The sequence below is a fragment of the Protomyctophum bolini genome, assembly GCF_963924005.1.
Source record: "Protomyctophum bolini genome assembly, chromosome: 19".
NCBI lineage: Eukaryota > Metazoa > Chordata > Actinopteri > Myctophiformes > Myctophidae > Protomyctophum > Protomyctophum bolini.
Window position 1 is genome coordinate 25605710 of NC_137880.1, and position 20895 is coordinate 25626604.

At 46.0% G+C, this 20895-nt stretch overlaps 1 protein-coding gene across 3 annotated transcripts in view; it reads left to right on the plus strand.

Annotated features, from left to right (window-relative positions):
- The window catches only part of runx2b (RUNX family transcription factor 2b), a 61537-nt gene that overhangs the window by 377 nt on the left and 40265 nt on the right, over positions 1-20895 (plus strand). For 2 of the 3 annotated variants that reach the window (XM_080790789.1, XM_080790786.1), the window contains exons 1-2: positions 1-47; positions 306-432. The exon at positions 1-47 is cut by the window's left edge. In XM_080790789.1, the coding sequence (XP_080646915.1) occupies positions 375-432 (58 nt within the window). In that variant the 5' untranslated portion in view covers positions 1-47; positions 306-374. Of the gene's footprint in view, positions 52-305; positions 433-20895 lie in introns of all 3 variants that reach the window. The other variant, XM_080790787.1, reaches the window with a different exon arrangement.

Genomic DNA, 20895 nt, shown 5'->3' on the forward strand with positions numbered 1-20895 from the left:
GTTAATCGTCGCGGGCCGGCACCAGTCACAGGGACGGCGCTAAGCGAGTAAGTACGTCTTCCAACCACACTCGCCAAGCAAGCAAAGTCCGACACCATCTGATCCATCCGCAGACGCGATATTTGCCTCTTCATAGTTTTTCTTTTTTTTTCTTTCTTATAAAACCAGACCTGGTTGTTACTTGTGGTCTTCCAAATAGTTGATACGAAAAAGCATTTCTTGTGGATGGGTTTTGCCTTTTTTTTTCCTGCCTTTTTTTTTTTTTCAAAAGCATCTCCATGACATGCTGCGTGCTCTTGGTTTAGGACGGGTCAAGGGTCACGGAAACCGCAGAGGAACGAAAGGGTTCGCCACTGCAACCAGAAGCAACAACTATGGCATCAAACAGCCTCTTCAGCACAGTGACACCATGTCAACAGAACTTCTTCTGGGGTGAGTACACTACAGCCTATACTTGACTGATTGCTGTCCTGGGGTTGCTGTGCATACAGGTGGCGGGCTGGCTGGGGTCTCGCATCGCGGACAGTGGGCTTCACGTCTTTGGTCTTGAGGTTTGGGGCGTTGAAGGTTCGGGGGTCCAGGGGTTGAGGATTTCGGAGGCATATATATCGAGGGTTTTCGGAGGGTTTGGTTCCAGCGGAGTGGAGGGGATCAGCTACGGTTATCAAAGAGCCCAGTTATCAACAAAAGGGCTTGTGGTGCGAGAAAGACCCGACTACAGTATCATCAAGGGTTTTGTGGTGCTCAAATCTAGAAAGGGGGGGGGGAGCTCTCTCCGCATTTAGAGATCCCAGTATTTACTCTGCGTATTGTTTATAAATATTTCTGAGTAGAGTAGATGACATGTTGTGCAACACACAGCCCTGCATTTACAAAGCGATGCCATTGCGGAACCAAAAACAAAAGCACGGGGTGATATTTCTGACAAACGTAAACAGTCGCTGTACAGCACAGTTTACAGTCGAGCATTGGAACAAGATGTTGGGATTAGAGGGTTGTTTGGCCCCAAGAGCTTGTGTTGGGTGTCTGTGTTGGGTCTGAGTGCGTAGGCCAGGAGTATTGATTAGTCAGCCCACATGCAGAAGGTCTCGCTGAACTTGCTGAACTTGTCCGTGCACAGGCCGCTCTTATTTTTGAGCGTTTATGATGTCTAGAAAGTCTACCCCCTCATTTTGAAACCTCTAACAACATTTATCATCTATAAAATAAAAATGCACACGGATATGGCTCCTTATTCGAGAAACGAGATGGCACAGCGTGTGGAAATTGAGTTATCTCATTTCAGTCAAAGTCATAGAGTTTAAACACTTTTTTTAACTAAAATTTCAACTTCGCAAATGATTACAAAAGTTAAAAAAAAAGTTTGCTATTAACAACTCACTAACAGATACATAGTCCTATTATCTATAGCCTTGATATGTGTGCATATTAATGATATTAGAACTATGAGTAGCACAGAAACCTTTGAATGAATTTGTATTTTTTTTATAAAGATTACCTACATATTTCACTTTATTATTATTAAGGATTTATTATTATTATTATTATTCCATTGAAATTCACTATACATTTACATCACTTTAAGCCTTTGCCACATATTTTACAGAGCCCACATTAAAGGTCCTGCTATTTGGCACACCAAGTGAATCCTGCTGAAAATGAGGGTGTAATTGCTTCAAGATCTTTGAACAGTAGCTGCATATATATATAATATATATAATGTACATATATATAATATATATATATTCACATTATTTTGGGTATGATATATTCTATTGTGACAACTTATTTACACTGGCTAATTTGATCATACACCAAATCACAACAAGAATTAATGCTGCTTTAAATTTACCAGACAGACTTTTTCTGAATTCATATATAGACAGTTTGGTGTGTGTGTGTGTGTGTGTGTGTGTGTGTGTGTGTGTGTGTGTGTGTGTGTGTGTGTGTGTGTGTGTGTGTGTGTGTGTGTGTGTGTGTGTGTGTGTGTGTGTGTGTGTGTGTGTGTGTGTGTGTGTGTGTGTGTGTGTGTGTGTGTGTGTGTGTGTGTGTGTGTGTGTGTGTGTGTGTGTGTGTGTGTGAGAGGTAGAGAGAGAGACAGACAGACAGAGAGAGAGGCGCTCAGTTTAATAGATTCCCCTCACACTCCGCTCCATATCCTCCGCTCCTCTGTCCAAATCAAATGTTTAAAAGATGTTTTTAAGGAGTCGTTGGGAAAGCTGCTCCGTGGTCAGGCGGGCGCACAGCTGCACTGGGCTGGCCTCCCCGGCTCTACAGAAGCGTGGCCCGCCTAATGTGCTCTGAAAGCCAAGGGGAGGGAGAGCTACTTCTACCAATCACCACCGCCTATTACCACGTTAACCCCTGACCCCACGGTGCGTCTCTCGGGGTCGGAGCGCGGGAGAACGCGGAGAGGAACCCGGTGCCGCAGGAAATTGAAAGCATGCTGTAGTACAAGGCAGAGGAAGAGAGGTACTGGAGAGGCAGATGTGTGGCAATGCTTCGGGATGGGAGACTATGTGCCTGGGAGACAAGGTGACGAACGACCGATGTGTTTGGTGACTGGCGTTGTGATAATCACCGATGAATCCATGTTAGAAATTGAGGCTGTCTCGGTTGAGGAAGATCTGGCCGTAAAGGTCTGTTAAGGCAGTTAAACCCATTCTGTTAAGCAGCCCCTTACGAACGTCCGTATTCTCACATTTTTATAAGACCTCTGTAATTTCTCTTCTGTTTATATTTTGGGATACTGTATAGTTAGAACGTATAGGGATCAGCTAACCTTGGCAACATCAACTTTTTATATTTTCCTTTTGGTCAGTGGAGGTATTGAGATTGGCCCGAGAGATTTACCAAGTTACGTTTGATTAAGTTTTATTAAATTGAATTGGATTTAAATACAAAGTCAGATTTAAGCCTTATAGGAAAGCCACACAAACGTGCAAAGTTTTATCTGTGTGCCGCTTGAATTACACAGGCTGAATTTAATTCAGTTCGCTGTTGTTTCTCCACAATTTATATATATTTTTATATTACAATAAAAAGATGGTTTAACTTAAGGTCAGGTCATGCTTTGTGAGTTTTGTTTTCGTTTTCTGGAGTGCTTCTTGTTTTTGTTTTTTTGTACATTGTTTCCCAGCAGCAGAGGAGATCGCCAGTTAGAAGATATTGTTTTGCTGCTCACAAAGCAGCTCACTCCAACTCCCGCGGTCTGAGTTTTGAGGGACATTTTTAATTTAGGCCTGAGTGTACATTCCCAGTGATAAATCAGGCAGACTCAGAGTCAGAGAGAGAGAGGAAGAGAGAGAGAGAGAGTTAGAGAAGGAGAGAGAGAGTCAGGGAGAGAGAGATGGAGGGAAAGAGAGAGAGGGCAAACACTCCTATTAAGAAAAGGCCTCATTAAAATTTGTCTTGGCATTTACATCAAGCAATTTGGATTTAATTGCCTCGAATACATTTTTTATAACTTCTCACACTGGCAGATGGAGAGAGGGCGGAATAATCTTCAACATGTGTGGCACCCACCCAACCACCGTGGCTCTCCAGGGAACACTTTAGTGCCTATTTACTATATTACAAACTTAATTACATGTAGACAATTAAGTCATGGGAGCAATTATCATTTAGTGAAGTTGTGCATGCAAGAGAAATATAAAAAAACAACTCTGAAAAAGAAAACAAGCTTACGCAGACGAACACTGAGATCATCAAAAGAACGCTTGGACGACATGGGCAAATATCAGAAGACTCTGGGGCGGAAAAGTCGTCCCCCCCCCCCCCCACCGCCAAAAAGAAAATCTCCCAATAATTTGCAGGGAAACCCTATATGTACTTGAGAAAGGCGGCTTCTGTTGCATAAGCGCTGCCTTCAGATCTAACCACAGGCCTGCGTCTCGGAGACGCAAGGAGACATCTTAAAAAGCCAACCAGACAAATCCTCCTTCCCCCCCCCACCCCCGCTCCTCTCCTTTCCCACCCCAAGCCTGTTCCCCCGGCCTAGGAGTAGACATGAAGCCCAGCCATCATCAATAGGTAATTTGACCAACAAAAAAAAGTCGGAGTTTCGGGGGGTTGGGGGGGGTTTCACTGGCTGCTACCGTGCGTGGAAGACTTCTCCTCCTCAACCCCAAGCTCAAAGGAGCCCCATTTAGCACTGCTTAATTGTACCTTTGAGGCAAACATGTTATTCAATCCTAGCAGGCTCATTGATGGAGCAAAAATGTGTCTGTGTGTAGTGTATGATTGTTTGGGATCTCTATATGGTGCAGGCACCAGCGTATTAGAACCCATTTAGTGCCAGCAGTTTACATTACTTGAATGACACATGAACTTGACTGTTCATGTGAAAAGAGATAGATTAATTTGTCTGTATTCTTGGGTTGTCTATGGCAGTGAATGATGCGGTTGGTTGTGGCCTTAAATGTATAGCCTGAGGCCAAAACTTAAACGCGTGTGGAATGGGAACACCGTAACCTGTGAGTGACTGCACTGCAGTGGCACGACATGTTGCTTATTGCCATGAATGTTGTGAAGGTTGGGGAGTGTGTGTTTGTCTGGGTGCATGCACGTGTACGGTGCGAATGCTTGCATGTCTATGATGAGGTAATTTCTTTAAAAAAAAAGTACATCAAAATTACACTGATTTTACTTTTTACATTTTGCACCTCTCATATATTCCACCTTTCATCATTATATATAAAAGGGTGGGGAAGAACAGCTGGTCTACTACTGTACAGTACCTGTTGAGAAACTGTCCGAACTACTGAATATTGAAAGAAATATTCAGTAAGAATTAAAACGCCACCACGGCTGTGTTACAATATAGTACATCCCGGACCCGGACTATAATTAAGCGCTCCAGAAGCATATATAGAACAGGGAATGCCTGATCCCCAAGGCAGTACAGCGAGATGTTTTTACCCCTGACGTGCTTTGTTGTCATCTCCAGATCACTCAGCCACCGACTCCCAGCCCATTGATTCATATTCCTTCTCCGTGTGTGTGTCATCCTGCCAAACAAAGCATGGAGGAGTTATTGAAGTTATTGTGGGAGAGCATAAAGAGAAAGACTTACAACAGGCTGAGCTCACGTGTTGCTCCCCCGTAACGCGAAGACTGCAACAGCAAACAGAGACTACAAAGTAAATACACCCCCCAAGGCACTGCTCTGTGTTAGTGTAGCTATTATTTATGTACAGTAGCTACCATCCACATGTTTGCCGGGCTGCCGGCGAATCACGATGTTACAATGGGGATGCCAGTTGTTACCACGCGCCTTACTGTAAAGTTTGATTTGACAGATCATATCCAAGAACTCTCTTTTCAAAGTGATAATGATCTGTAAATGTGATCTGTTTTTTTCAGTAGCTCTCTCTTCATGTGCTAATGTGGACTATATATGCCTGTTGCTTAATTCAAACAAAAAACGAATTTAAACCGAACAGTGCCTTTTTGGTCAAATTAAAGTCACTTTCGCCAACTGTATTCCAATAACAATTATAATAATACTTCTACAAACGTTGACGTGGGCTAAATCCCAGATTTTTTAAATACGCCATAATTACTGAGTAGCTGTAATGCCAGTCGCATTAGCCTGTGAGACTTTTTAATGCTTTGCTGTGCTATTTTCACACTTTACAAGAGCCCCTTCATCCATTTCAATTGCATCACGCTGGGTGAATTACAGTGATCCGATATAAGTCCTTGGAGAGGAAGTAACTACCTAACACTTTGAAAATGGGTCTATCTTGGAAGCCATTCCCCCATAATGAAACATAATGAAACAGAACACCAGGGTTATATCCCTCACTCGTATACTTACCTCACACGGCTAGGTTTCTGTCCAGTGCATCTAATGTTCTCCCAACTATGCATTTTTCTCCCGTTTTGGCTATCCACTTTATATTCTATTTAGACATGGGTGTTTAGTCATTCATGTAACATTATCTGATTTATCTTATCCATTGGCGAGGAATCTTACAACCATGAGAGCAAGTATAGGGTTTTTCTTCAGTATGTAACTGATGAACACATTGTGAGAGTCCCGTATTCAGAATGTAAATAAGTAAGTAAGTCAGAGAGGCTCATTGTCTATTTCAATGCCTCTGGGCGATGGGTTGGAGGTGGAGCGCAACACCTACCATCAGCTCCCATGCAGTCCTCTTCATACGCTGAGTTGGCGGTGCCCAGGTTCGAACCCATGACCTTGCGGTCGAAAGGCGAGTGCTCTACCGACGGAGCTACCCGGAGTAAAAGTGTATGCTTTGAAAATTCGTGAAACTTTTTTTTAGCATATATTATTATTTGCTTCTGGGGGGTCCCTGGAACAACATATTTTGAGATGGGGGTCCGTGGCCAATTACATATAATTCTGGGGGTCCTTGACAAATAGGTTGAGAACCACTGATACAGAAACATATAGATTTTTCAGAAAACTGTCATGATTTAGAAGACATTTGTAGAATCAGGTGTCAAGTCTAAATGGGGTTAAACTCCTATGTGAGAGGAAAGGCCCAGAGCGGCGCATGCAGCCTCCACAGGCGTGATACATGTTTCTATAAGGGGGAAATATGGAGTGCGAAGCAAGACTCCTGAATGTTTGGGTTCAGCCCTGTGTAACGATGTGAGCTTGAGTGCAGTCGCGGCACCTACACAAGGCCCTACCTGTTCTGTCTCTCTGCACCAGGGAGAGGGCAGCTTTTTCCCCCCTTGTTAGTCTAAGGAATGTCGGATCCCCCATATATACTGTGTGCGCGTGCGTGCGTGCAAAGTTTGATATTAACATGATATTTCATTATTGAGAACGAAAAGGGTATCTCCATCCATTCAAATTCAATGTAACCTTGATCAGAAGATAGGATCAGCTGATGGGATGTTAAATAAATAAATAAAAATACCAATTCATGACTCAAAACTCAGATCCACACACATCCAGGTAGTCAACCCTCTGTGTAAAAAACACAATTTAAAAACATCTGAGAAGATGAACTACTCAGCTGCCTAGAAACTACCAGCAACATATACCTAAAAACTACCAGCGAAAAACGACCAGTAGCATTATACCTAAAAACTACCAGCAGCATATATACCTAAAAACTACCAGCAGCATACCTAAAAACTACCAGCAGCATACCTAAAAACTACCAGCAGCATATACCTAAAAACTACCAGCAACATACCTAAAAACTACCAGCAGCATATACCTAAAAACTACCAGCAACATACCTAAAAACTACCAGCAGCATATACCTAAAAACTACCAGCAACATACCTAAAAACTACCAGCAGCATAAACCTAAAAACTACCAGAAGCATATATACCGGTACCTAAAAACTACAGCATATATACAGGTACCTAGTAAAAACTACCAGCTCAATCTTATATTAGTGTAGAACTGTAGATGATGGAACTGTGTCTACTGTAGTCGCTGCAGTGATGGAAATAGGCTATAAGAATACAATTAATTGACATTCTGTAGTGATTTTATGATTGTTATTTTGTTTAAAGTTTAAGTTTACTGTCTATAAATAGCAAATTATGGAAGCCCTTACAGCACACTGCATGTAAAATAATGCCAAGTAGCCCAGGCTAGTAGGCCTATACTTATCAATTATATAGTGGCATATACACATTAGCCTATTTAATGTAGCTACAATCCTAGACTTACCAACAATAGCTTCTTCACCACCACCACCACCACCACCATCATCATCATGTGGCCATCAGAACATTTTGTAGAATGGGGTAAATTAAATAACAAAACACTGCAACAGCTATTAAACCATGCTGTTACTGTAGGAGCTATAGTCAGTAAGGAAAAATATAGCCACTGACTGAAACGACATAAATATTAGGCTACGAAAGCAAAATATCATAACTCAAGGCTTTGCTGCAACCAAGCTTGTTTATTGTCGCTTGCATGATGCACCAGCACTTCTTTATATGTGCCATAATACACAAACATCATTTATTTGGGTTACAAGAGAAGCAAGCCTGTTGATTTTAGTATGACTTCCTTCCTTTCTCTTTCTTCTATAGCTTTTCGGCATTTAAAAGACACATTTGGTAACACAAAACCATCGACTTTGACGGCGGGGGGGTGGGTGGCTGGGTCATCCTGAGCACACAAGAAGAACAACGCACGAGAGTCACTTGTTGCCACAAAGAACAGATCTACAAGTTATGTCTGTTCCTTGTGCATGGCAAGCGACACCGCCGTACTGGGGAATATAATTTGGATGCTTAACTCAACTCGCAAGGTTTCTCGGTGAGTGTGACAATGATCAATAGGTGGTTGGAGCTGTCAGCCCGGTATAACTACACACACACACACACACACACACACTGTTTCTGGGGGTTTCTTTCTTCAGGCGTGGATCACATCTCACGCCTCGCCTTTTCTTCTGAAAGGTCACAAAAAAATCATTTATCACTCATCACTGCGTATAGATAATTAAAGGAAACGAAAAAAGCCCGGACTAAAAGTTGTTTTCCCAGTAGATATTTTGGATCGGCTGCTTTTCTCAAACAGTCTTAGATTACCGGTGGAGTTTGGGAACAGGCTAATGCCAGTAATTGATATGGTCAAGGTCAAGTTTGTCCCAAACTGAACATAACATATAATAAAGTATGTGTATAAGTGAATGAATAAGTATGCGTTTCCACAGTAGATGTATGTGACATTGTGACATTTACATCTACAACAACAAGTAGCTATTGTGGGTCTTTAGCTATACTATAAGTATAGCAATGTGGTCATATGGCCTAATGCAGCACAATTAGGGTACAAGAAACAATTTAGTCAATGCAGTGAGACAAACAAATACCATATTTATTCACATGTCATGTCATAGTCCTGTGTATGGTGAGATGTGTGCTGTACAGTAGCCTAGAGTGTGGGGCCCTGTGTGTGTGTGTGTGTGTGTGTGTGTGTGTGTGTGTGTGTGTGTGTGTGTGTGTGTGTGTGTGTGTGTGTGTGTGTGTCTGTGCAGTGTGTGTGTGTGTGTGTGTGTGTGTGTGTGTGTGTGTGTGTGTGTGTGTGTAGGAGGGGCGAGGCGGGGGGGGGGGGGTCTGTGACAGGAGGACCTGTCCGCTTGATTAATGCGCTCACTCAAACTGGCACCTGGAACCAATCCCCCCCCCCCCCCCCCCCCCCCCCCCCACCACCACCACCACCACCACACACCGTTTGTGTGTGCGCGTGCGTGCGTACGTGTTAACGTGTGTGTATCTGTGTGTCTGTATATACGTGTGTGAGTGTGCACATGTATGCGCATGTGTGTGTATGTGCATTCCATATACAGAGGGGTTGAGCCAGTGGGCGCAGATGGGACGGGAAGGTGGGTGGGTGGGTTTGGAGGGGAGGAAGGTGGGTGGGTGGGTTTGGAGGGGAGGAAGGTGGGTGGGTGGGTTTGGAGGGGAGGAAGGTGGGTGGGTTTGGAGGGGAGGAAGGTGGGTGGGTGGGTTTGGAGGGGAGGAAGGTGGGTGGGTGGGTTTGGAGGGAAGGTGGGTGGGTGGGTGGGTTTGGAGGGAAGGTGGGTGGGTGGGTTTGGAGGGGAGGTAGGTGGGTGGGTGGGTGGGTTTGGAGGGAAGGTGGGTGGGTGGGTTTGGAGGGGAGGTAGGTGGGTGGGTGGGTTTGGAGGGGTGGAAGGTGGGTGGGTTTGGAGGGGCGCAGAGAGCGGAAGAAGAAAGAAAAGAAAGGTGTGTGTGAACGCGGGAGGGGGAACAATGGCTGGACGTATACAGCACGGGATGGGGTGTCATTAATAGCGCCGCGCAGGCCCCATCTCCTAATTTGCTCAAATTACCTGCCCACGCACACTGTTCAGGACAGTAAACCCCCCACCCCCCTCCTCCTCCTCTGACAGCACAGAGGTGTGAACACCACAGATCAAATACACACCTGAACAGCAGAGTGCCCACCCAACCTGGAAACGCCCACACACACACACACAACACACACACTCTTTTATGGAGTTCTGGGAATACTGTACAGGCGTGTGCGTCCGTGCGTGCGTGCGTGCGTGCAAGACAGAGGGACAGAGAGTGAGTTGGAAGGAGCAGGAGTGGGACAGTGTAGTTTTGTTATGCCTATTATAAGTGAGAGAGGGAAAACGAGGGAGAGAGACATGGAGAAAGGCAACCAAGGACAGACATATAGATTTAGACAAAGCGCGTTTTCCTTGTTTATGTGAATCACAATTTGAATTGGAGACTATTTATTGACCAAGCCAATCAGAGGGTTAAAGAGACAGAGAGGCTTAATAATCTTTTTGCTGTTTTAGATGAATGTCAGAGAGAGAGAGAGAGAGAGAGAGAGAGAGAGAGAGAGAGAGAGAGAGAGAGAGACTAGCAGAGAAAAACACAGAGGGAGAAGAATAGGTATAAGACCGCTCGGTGGTGTGATTTTTGTATTTGTTTTACAGAGAATAAGGTTACAAATAAGTTTTAGGGGTTAGGCATGCAGTAGTTTTACTGGGAGTTTAGGAATAAGGTTACAGGTTTTGGCCAGGGTGGCTGTGTTTTGAGGCGAGCTTTCCAGTATTCTAGTGAACTATAGAGAGACAAGTGGAGAAGGACCGGTAGAGAGAGAGACAGGGTAATAAAGAAATGGACACTCTTGTGCTGGTGACACGTACTGTACAACAGTAGAAAGACTGGTTTCACCAACCATCTTCCATCTGGCACTGTGTGGGGGGAGAACGTTTACCGTTCTAAAACCTCCTCTCCTGTCCAGTGGTTTTCCTTGAGGGGGTTCCAGGTGGTCCCCAGCTAAATGATGGAGAGTTGGTAACCAAATCTACCCTTTATAGATCTTTAACTCTTTGAGAGGGTACAATGAAGCCAAATGGACCCGGGTCCATTACGGGTCCATTTGGTTTCATTTTACACTCTCAAGAGTTAATGTATTGTTAAACATCTGCATGACTTCATTTACAAGTAGAGAACATAGAAGAATTGTTATTTTGGATCAACGTGGACAAGATCTTATCCGACGACAAACACGATATTCTTTAGTTTTGGGTCTGAGAGGCTAAATCTCATCAAATTGGTGGTCCGTGGTTCAAATGCTGAATAAATAATGGTCCTTGATATGAATTTTTTTGGAAAACCACCGTTCTAATCTACACCATTACCTTCTTCTCTTCTCGCTTCCTTCCCCTTCTCTGCTTCTTGTCTTCCCTCCCTCCCTCCCACGCTCTCAGGAAGAGGGCGATGACAAACGTGATAGGGTGGCGTTGCTTTGCTCACCGCAATAATCAAGCACAGAGTCGGCAGCATCTCACCACCTGTGACACAAATTAGACACACGCGCACACACGCACGCGAGCGTGCAAACGTGCCCGCACAAAGATGTTATTATGCCCCCCACACTCACAGACACAAATGCAAATGTGAACAGTGCACACATGTGGACACTCACTGCATATGACCCCCCCCCCCCCCCCACACACACACACACACACACGCACACACACACACACACACACGCAGTCACACACACACAAACACACACACACGCACGCAGGCAGCGGAGCATTCAAGCACACATGCACAGTGAAACCCTATACGCCCCTGGGACAGCGGAGGGATAGAAGGAGTGTGTGTGTAGGTGTGTGTCGTTGGGTGCCAAGCTTTGAAGTGCATGACAGTGTGTGTGTGTGGCTGGTAGTTACTGCTCCCCGGGGACCGGGCCACGCCAGAGAGGATAGCGCTCATTTATAAAAGAACGTGGCTTTCTGAATGAGCAGGGGGAGAGAGAAAGAGAGGGACACACACACACACACACACACACATGGGGCTAGGGGAGAAGTGATGAAGTAAAAGAGAGAGAGATACATAGGGAAGGACGGATAAAGTTAAAGAGTGTGAGATGGGGATTCTTTACCCCGTAGGACAAAGGAACAAAGAAATTGGCACTCACTCATGCCACTGAGAGAAAGAACTCAAAACGCATGAGGGTCAATTGAGCTCTCTCTCTCTCTCTCTCTCTCTCTCTCTCCTTAGTGTTTAACGCTGAAAGTGCAAATGGAAATAAATTGAAGTTTGTGTATATCCATTTGGTTACACTTGTTAAGTCTGTAAGTCTTGTGTAAGGCTTTATTCTTTGTGGCAAGCTTCAGCCAAACTCCACTATATTAGAATGCTTAAAAACAAAAGTACCTCACAACAAGTACAAAGACACATGCGAGAGTTCAGTTGGCCTCGAAAGCTTTCGCTACAGAGTGTGAAGACTGTTTGGTATCAATATCCGACTGATGGTATCACTTCGACAAGCAACTCAAGCTGTCTAAAATCAAAGCCGCGATTTGGAGCGTGATCCAAACTGGAACAGACTCTCCGACTCGCATCCTGAATCCTGTCACTTCCAACAGACGTCTGTACCTTTCACTTCATTCCGCCTCTGCTGTTAGACGCAGTTTTGCTCTGTTCTCCTTCAATTTCATCTCTCTGTCTGTGCTCTGAGGAAATAGGCCTCCCTCTCTGTCTCTCTCTCTCTCTCTCTCTCGCTTGTTTTCTCATGCTTTCCTCCCCCTCTGTACCTGTCTTTCATCTCTGTTTTTCTTTCTCTTCTCCCCTCACTCTCTCTCTCCCTCTCTCTCTCTCTCCCCCTCTCTCTCTCTCTCTCTCTCTCTCTCTCTCTCTCCATGTTTTTTGGTCTCAGACCAATAACAGGTCTCCTCCACTTATCTTCTCCTGACTGAGGAACGGGAGATTTCAGCGTAGTGGGAATATTTTATTAGAGTGATACTCTCAAAGCTTCTCTCCCCCTCGCTCTCTCTCTTTGTCTCTTTTAACCTCTTGTCATGAGTGTGTGTGTGTGTGTGTGTGTGTGTGTGTGTGTGTGTGTGTGTGTGTGTGTGTGTGTGTGTGTGTGTGTGTGTGTGTGTGTGTGTGTGTGTGTGCGCAGGGGTGAGGGAGGGAGGGAGGGAGGACAGCTCACAGAGAACAATTGAGAGTTAGTGCTAAATGACAGGCTAGGAGTTGTGCTCTTTTGAATTCTATTGTTTTATTTTTATTCCTGCTCGGGTGGGTAGAGAGATGGAAACAAAAAGCCCAATTGGGACAGAGAGCATGCAGTTCTGTCTCCAGAGAATTACTCTCAGCAGCACAAACAGAAATAGCAGTCATTTTCTTTCCTTTTTGCTGACAAACACATTTTAACGTTTGGGGTTTTTTTCTGTGCGCGTGTGCGTGTACTGTGTGTTGGTGCATTTGTGTGTGTGTGTGTGTGTGTGTGTGTGTGTGTGCGTGTGTGCGCGTGTGTGTGTGTGTGTGTGTGTGTGTGTGTGTGTGTGTGTGTGTGTGTGTGTGTGTGTGTGAAGTCGAGCTCTTTGTGTTTTCTTATTCATGACAAAGCTTCCGTTTCAAGGAAGCATAGGAAACGTATGTTATTTTGTTGCCTTGAATTACAGTGGCGTAGTTTAAAAGATGTATGAGCTCAATAGCGGAGCAGGAGAGATGCCACTGTTCTTTACCGTCATGAGAGCTGGAAACTCTTCCAATAGGTTTCACCAGCAGTGAGTGAGTGGCAATAACAAAACACACTTTTTTTCCCCCTTTTTTTCTTTCTTTTACAAAACAGTTAGTCAGAATGGCCCTTTCCCAGCCGTGGCGCCTGATGGAGGGGAAAGGAACTGGTTGGAATAACGTGTTCCTTCCACGCGTTACGTCCGGCCGGGGAAACTTTCCCCTGTCAGGTAAAAAGAAGCAGCTTGGACTCCTCATGCATAGAAGGAAGCATGAGGTCAGTCCGCTTTTTGGACAAATGTTGAAAGTGTTGCAAACTAGTGATTCAGGAGGTATATAGAATGGGCCTCAGGTCTTAACCTACACACAGACAGGTCTTACAATGTGATAATACAGCCTATACATCATCTATACACACAGACAGGTCTTACAATGTGATAATACAGCCTATACATCATCTATACACACAGACAGGTCTTACAATGTGATAATACAGCCTATACATCATCTATACACACAGACAGGTCTTACAATGTGATAATACAGCCTATACATCATCTATACACACACAGACAGGTCTTACAATGTGATAATACAGCCTATACATCATCTATACACACAGACAGGTCTTACAATGTGTTAATACAGCCTATACATCATCTATACACACAGACAGGGCTGTGAACTGAGCCCTCCCCTTCGGCAGCATGTGAACGCTGCAGAAAACAGTAGAGCCTGCAGGCCTTCTGGTAAACAAACAGAGACTGCTGGGAGTCTTCACTGGGCCTCCAAATTACTGTCTGGTTAACCAGAACCTCTGAGCCAGCCCCTTTTACTGCTACACACACACACACACACACACACACACACACACACACACACAGACACACAGACACACCGAGACCCATAAGCAAACACACGCACAAGAGCATCACATATCATGCACATACACGAACCAACACACATGCACACACACATGCACACCCAGGCAAAACACTATTACACGCACATGCCGCACGTCACATAACATGCACATTGTACTGTATACAGACACAAACACATACAGTGCATACATGCAAAGGCAGGTTATGTGTACACACGCAAACAAACACATGCATGTCTCCTAAAGTCTACACACACACACACACACACACACACATCAGTGTGTGGAGCCTGTCTCCACTCCGGTCCAGCCAATTAGGGCCAAGCTGGGGGGAACTCAAGTTTTTCTTTCTAGCGACCAGGAAAGTTACGGGATCATACACACTATACACAGCCTCGGAGAGAGAGAGAGAGAGAGAGAGAGAGAGGGAGAGAGAGAGAGGGAGAGAAGCACACCCTGAGGGCCCATCATACTAAGTATTACCCCATCATCAGCCTCTCAGTGTGAGGCGATTACTGATAACAAGAACTCCCAATGTAAACACAGTTTTAATGTTTAATGACTTCTTCTACCCTAGCTGTACCTGCCTCTCTGTCTCCTCCTTTACGGTAATAAACTCCTTCCTGACACAGGACGAGACCTTTCTAGATACACAAGACTTCGATTGCTCGACTTTAAAATTAGTTTGCAGCGTTACTTTTTTAGTTGGTGAGAAAGTTCTGGGTTTTTGTGTGTGTGGTAGTTTTGGTTGCCAGTTATAACACATTTATGTTGTCCATGCCATATATATTTGAAACAGTGCTCACATTGTCACTGTGTGGAGTGTTTTCTTTCCCACAACACAGCGATCATCTTCAGGATTGTCTAGAGTTGGTTCCACGTCTGACTGTCTGTGAGTCCTGCAACTACTGGGGACAATTTCCTGTCTCTCAGGAACGCCACAGCCTATCGCCGTGATCTATGACGCCATAAAAGAGGCAGTTTTAACATTGAACGTTATCAATTCTCCAAAACGGCCCACTATAAATCTTGTGCTTCCACGGCAAAGAGCTCGCTCCAAGACGGACAATTTAATTGTCAGCCCGAGACCACATCCCAACAGGGCTGTTGCCAGGGAGGGATTTTTATGTGTGAGACATTTAGATTCTCGGCTACGCCATAACACAACACCGCAGAATAGATCATATTTGAAGGACAGCGTTTCACAACGTAATTGATGTTCCCTGGGAGACTCGGCAGTCACCGAGTCTCGCTGCTCGGGACTCACTTTTATTTTTTTCGCTATAATACCATGCAGTAGGCGTCATCGCTGTCCTAGAGGCTCGGAGCAAAGCATCCTCCATCCTGGGAATATAGCCGGAAAGTCTTGGTTCGTTTGTAGAAAGGAACAGGGGGCAGAGATCACCTGATCATAGTAACAATAGCCATTCATATTCTGTCAAACAATGTTTTCCCCTTCACGGTCAGGGTTTTATTATTGTTATTACTAATGTTATGGAATAAAACCCTGACTGGCATCTGTTTTTAAGGACATCTCAGGCTGGAGGCTGTGTATGTGAACATCCACCCCGCCCTGCCACCCCCCCCCCCCCCTCTCTCTCCGCCCACCTTGCAGTGACTCATTGCTGACCAGTAGTCCTAATAAGCCTCACTGTAATTACAGGCTAAGGCTTTGGGCAGAGGGCCATCTCAGAGCGACTTGGATCTGTCAGCCTCAGTCGTTAACTCCTTCGAGCGTGCATGCTCCGCTGGGATTTGGGTGGGGTGGAGTGGGGTGGGCCCTCCCGAGCGGCAGCGCACCAGGGCATCAGATGTCGCTCGTGCAGATGTCACATGTGCAGATGTCTCGAGCCACCCTGAGCCATGCATGGCAAACTGTGCGCAGGAGCCAACGGCCCGGTCCAAGCCCCGTTTTGACATCTAAATGCCGTGGAATCAATCTAGTGCGCATGCAGGGGCTCCGGGTTGTAAGAGTTCAGCCCTCAGAGTTTGGAGTCGCGGAGTCGCTCCACGGTGAATGAGAGGGAGTTGGATGATGATCAGGAAACCATCAGAAAGGAGGGGAGGGAAAGAGAGAGAGAGAGAGAGAGAGAGACCCTGACCCTCAGAGGTTTGAGTGCTGTTGCTTGATGCTGTTGCCCACAACTGCGGTCGTCCGAAGTGCCTGCATGACCGATACTTTTCAGCCTCTCAAGAGCTATTTTCGTTTCCTGTCTATCTGATTGGCCACTTTGTGAGGGATACAGGCCGAGTTTCTGCAATGATGTTGATGTTGATTGCCCCCCTGAAAACATAGTAGCGGGACAAAGTCAATGCCAGGCAATTTCCCATGTTCATGGGGTTTTTTGTGACGTGCTAGCCCCTCCTATATTCAGCTATTAGTGTAGATTTTCATCCCACACAAACATTAAATTCCCATTGACAATGAAGGGAGAATTTTAGGTCCTATTGTCTGAGCAAATCGGCTAATTTCGTCCTATACAAACATTAAATTCCCATTGACAGTGAATGTAGAATTTTACGTCTGAGCAAATAGACACTCATAATGATGTACATAATGTTAAGAGCGCCATTACTTCACACGGGTGTTATTTTGTTTTTCCTTTCAATGTAGGACTTTACTCACTGTCAATGAATGACTATTCCTGTGATAACAACCACCGCCCATGATTTGAGAGGAGCCAGGATAAACAGATTTATTCAATGGCCTGTCCAAGGTGGAAAAAAACATTAGCATATTGTCCATTTCTATGAGTGGATTTGCCTTCTCTCCGGTATAAATGTTTATGTCTGCATGCGCAATTGGGCATCCCTATAGCGGGATATTCCCCCCCAAATTTGGCCCTCTTCTATACATTGGTTTGGGCCTTATAGGCACCTGGACATTCCTGCACACCGCTTCCATGCACATACATATACATGCAGCCTCTCTCGTCTCCCTCCCTCCCTCTTCCTTCTGTCTTTCTCCCTGTATATATCGTCTACCATCCCTCCCTTCCTCCCACTCTCCTTCTCTCCATCCATCCAGAAGTCCATTATCATCCCCTCCCTCGCTCTATCCTCGCTTATACCATCCTCTAGTCTAGCCAGAGAGCCGGCCTGTAGGCCGAGGTGAACTGAAGCGGTGGAAGAACGGACCAGTGTACAGTTGGAGATGAATGGGAACTTTGGGGAAACGGTCCTGTGATAGCCGATAGCCCCCCTGCGAGCCCTCGTCTGGAGCGCTGCCTGTTCACCTCTCTCCGTAGTCACTCTATCCATCTTGCCTGTGCCTCGCGCACCTCCCATAAATCATCCTCCATCCCGTGGAATGGACAGGGAGACCCAGACCAGAGCAAAGCCGCTCCCCCCCCCACCTTCCACCTCCCGACCCCAACTATAAATCTGGTATTAGTTTTACCTCGCATAATGAATACGGGAGGCTAAACGGTCCTGGATACATGAGAACAGCATGTCTTGCAGATGTACTATAAATATTTTGAAACTAGCCGGCTAGTTTGCAGAGAGGAAGCAGACCCAACGAAATACACAGAGGAAAGGAGGGGGGGGGGGGGGGGGGGGGGAGCTTAGAACGTGTAAAGTGGAATGTTGGCCCTGGCCTCCGAGCCGTCTGTATTGTCTTTAGCACCTACAGAGGCGCTCGGTCCAAGACAAACGCTCTTTACAGGGTTCCCGTTCCCAGCCGCGGCCCCTGTATACCACTCTGGACCTGCCGGCTTCCCTTCCAACCAATCCTTCAAACTGGCCTCCGAGGAGCCGGCTCGTTGTTTGATTAATAGCCCGATCGGACCTGATTGAGTGATAGATGGTTCGGGGGAGGAGGGGGAAACCGGCGAGCCTCGGGGGTGCTCTTGGACCGTGTCTGGGAAAGGCTCCTCGACCGACCGACCGCGGGGGAAAGACGTGATTGGTGGAAAGCTTGAATTAAAGTGAAGTACTACTAGTAATAAGGTAGCTAATGACACAATGGCTCTACAGAGCCCGGCAGCTGCACCCAAACATGCCTGATGAGTGGAAATGAAGTTGTAGCTGATATGGCTCTGAAAGACGGACCGTAAACTCGCAGTACACAAGCACTGAGCACGTGCCGCATGCAGTACACACATGCAGAAACATCCATACGCTGACATGCACATATAAATCCCCCCCTCCCCCCACCCAGCCACACACACACACACACACACACACTTGCAAACACATACGGTACACGCACACGCATATACAAAAGAGTGGAAACTCTGAAAGCCCTCTTTTTGGCATGTTTCTGGCCTCAGCCCCGGGCACTGTCACCCTATCCCATCAAAGAGCCACACACACCCACACACACACACACACACACACACACCACGCACTGCAGGCTCATGCACTTACAAGTTATTACACACACACAAATACACAAATGCTTAAACACAACCCTTACTTGAACACACACTCTGCCACCCCCTATGCCCATCACACACACACACACACACGCACACATGCACGCCCAGTCGCCCACACACACACGAGCGCGCATACGCATACGCACACGCACACGTGCACTGCACACCCACACACACATGCACGCACATGTGTGCACAACCACCCACCCACACATGCACACATCACGAGCAGGCACACACGCGCGCACGTACGCAAGCACACATGCACACACCCACACGTGCACAGCAGTGTGACAGCAGGTGGCGTGTGACACGTCAACATCTGAAGGTTCCTGGCAGTCGGAGGCAAAGTCTCAGCTCTCTCACTTCTTTTTTTTATTTTTTGTAATTTGTATTTTTTTTTTGTATTTTTTGCTCTCCCTCCACGCTCAGATCTGTCATTCGGCCCCTTTTTAATGGCAGCCTTCGTCACATATTACTGCCTTATTTTCTCCTCTCCCTCTCCCAAGCCACAGAGGTTCCTTTTTTTGTTCCTATTTTTAAGTACAAGTGATCTCAATTAGGGACCTCCGTGAAGGCTGGAGGCGGCAGACAGGCCGAGCAATAAGAGCAGAGAGGAAATTGTCTTTATACCCCCTCCTCCTCCTCCCCCCCCCCCCCCTCCTCATCGCCGCCTCCCACCACCCCCTCAGTCTCTCTCTCTCTCTCTCTCTCTCGCTCTCTCTTTCTTTCTCTCGTTCTCTTTCTGCCATGTTGAGAACAGCATGAAATATTAGATGAGCTGAAAGTTGCACTCTGGTTCTGTCTCTCTCTATTTCGTCTTGCTCCGTGTGCATTTCTCTCTCTCTCTCTCTCTCTCTCTCTCTCTCTCTCTCTCTCTCTCTCTCTTTGTTTTATTCTCTTTCATTTATCTTCCCTTGATATATTGTTCTCTTTCTAATAACAGTGTCCTTTGTTTAAATGCATGCATGAAGCATTTTTAATACATAGAAATGTGTCTTTGTCTCTCTGTTTCCCCGTCATCCATTGTGCACCATAGAAGTAGCCCAAGGCGGCCTGATATAGTCATCCTTACCGTTTCTTAAAGGCCTAATAACACTTGTTTGTCATTCACCACATAAATGCCCATACAAGCGCACACACACACACACACACACACACACACACACACACACACACACACACACACACACACACACACACACACACACACACACACACACCACAGAGTGTGCCTTCCTTGTCCTAACAGTTCACGGTGATGTCACGGGCTCAGTGACAAATAGTCATTATGGGCTTAGCGGTGATCTCGGATCAGTGGGTTGATGTGAGTCGCTGAGGTCGTGTCGATGAGGTAAGGACGAGTAAGGTTTCTTCTAGCCATCATCATGCCCTCCTGTCTTGCCCTGCTGGCAGGCTGTGCGTGGCCCAGCCGATTGGCTGATGGCAGGCCGTGAGGCCCGCTGATGGCTGATTGGCTGATGGCTGATGATTGATGGAAATGACGCTTGTGCGCCGCTGCAACTTGACGCGTCGGCAAAGTGTGTCCGTTTTTCTGCGGATGTGTCAAGTTGCAGCTTCGCAGCCTCGCGTCATTTCCATCCACCAGCTGTTTAAGGAACCAGGAAGAGACGCCTGGTCTTTAGGCGCTTTCTTGCCGCCTCTTGGCGCGTTTGTTTGGGTGTACACTGACCGTGTTCATTTAGACTTAGAGCACTGGTTCGTTTGTTTGGGTGTACACTGACAGTGTTCATTTAGAGCACTGGTTCGTTTGTTTGGGTGTACACTGACAGTGTTCATTTAGACTTTAGAGCACTGGTTCGTTTGTTTGGGTGTACACTGACAGTGTTCATTTAGAGCACTGGTTCGTTTGTTTGAGTGTACACTGACAGTGTTCATTTAGACTTTAGAGCACTGGTTCGTTTGTTTGGGTGTACACTGACAGTGTTCATTTAGAGCACTGGTTCGTTTGTTTGGGTGTACACTGACAGTGTTCATTTAGAGCACTGGTTCGTTTGTTTGGGTGTACACTGACAGTGTTCATTTAGAGCACTGGTTCGTTTGTTTGGGTGTACACTGACTGTGTTCATTTAGAGCACTGGTTCGTTTGTTTGGGTGTACACTGACAGTGTTCATTTAGAGCACTGGTTCGTTTGTTT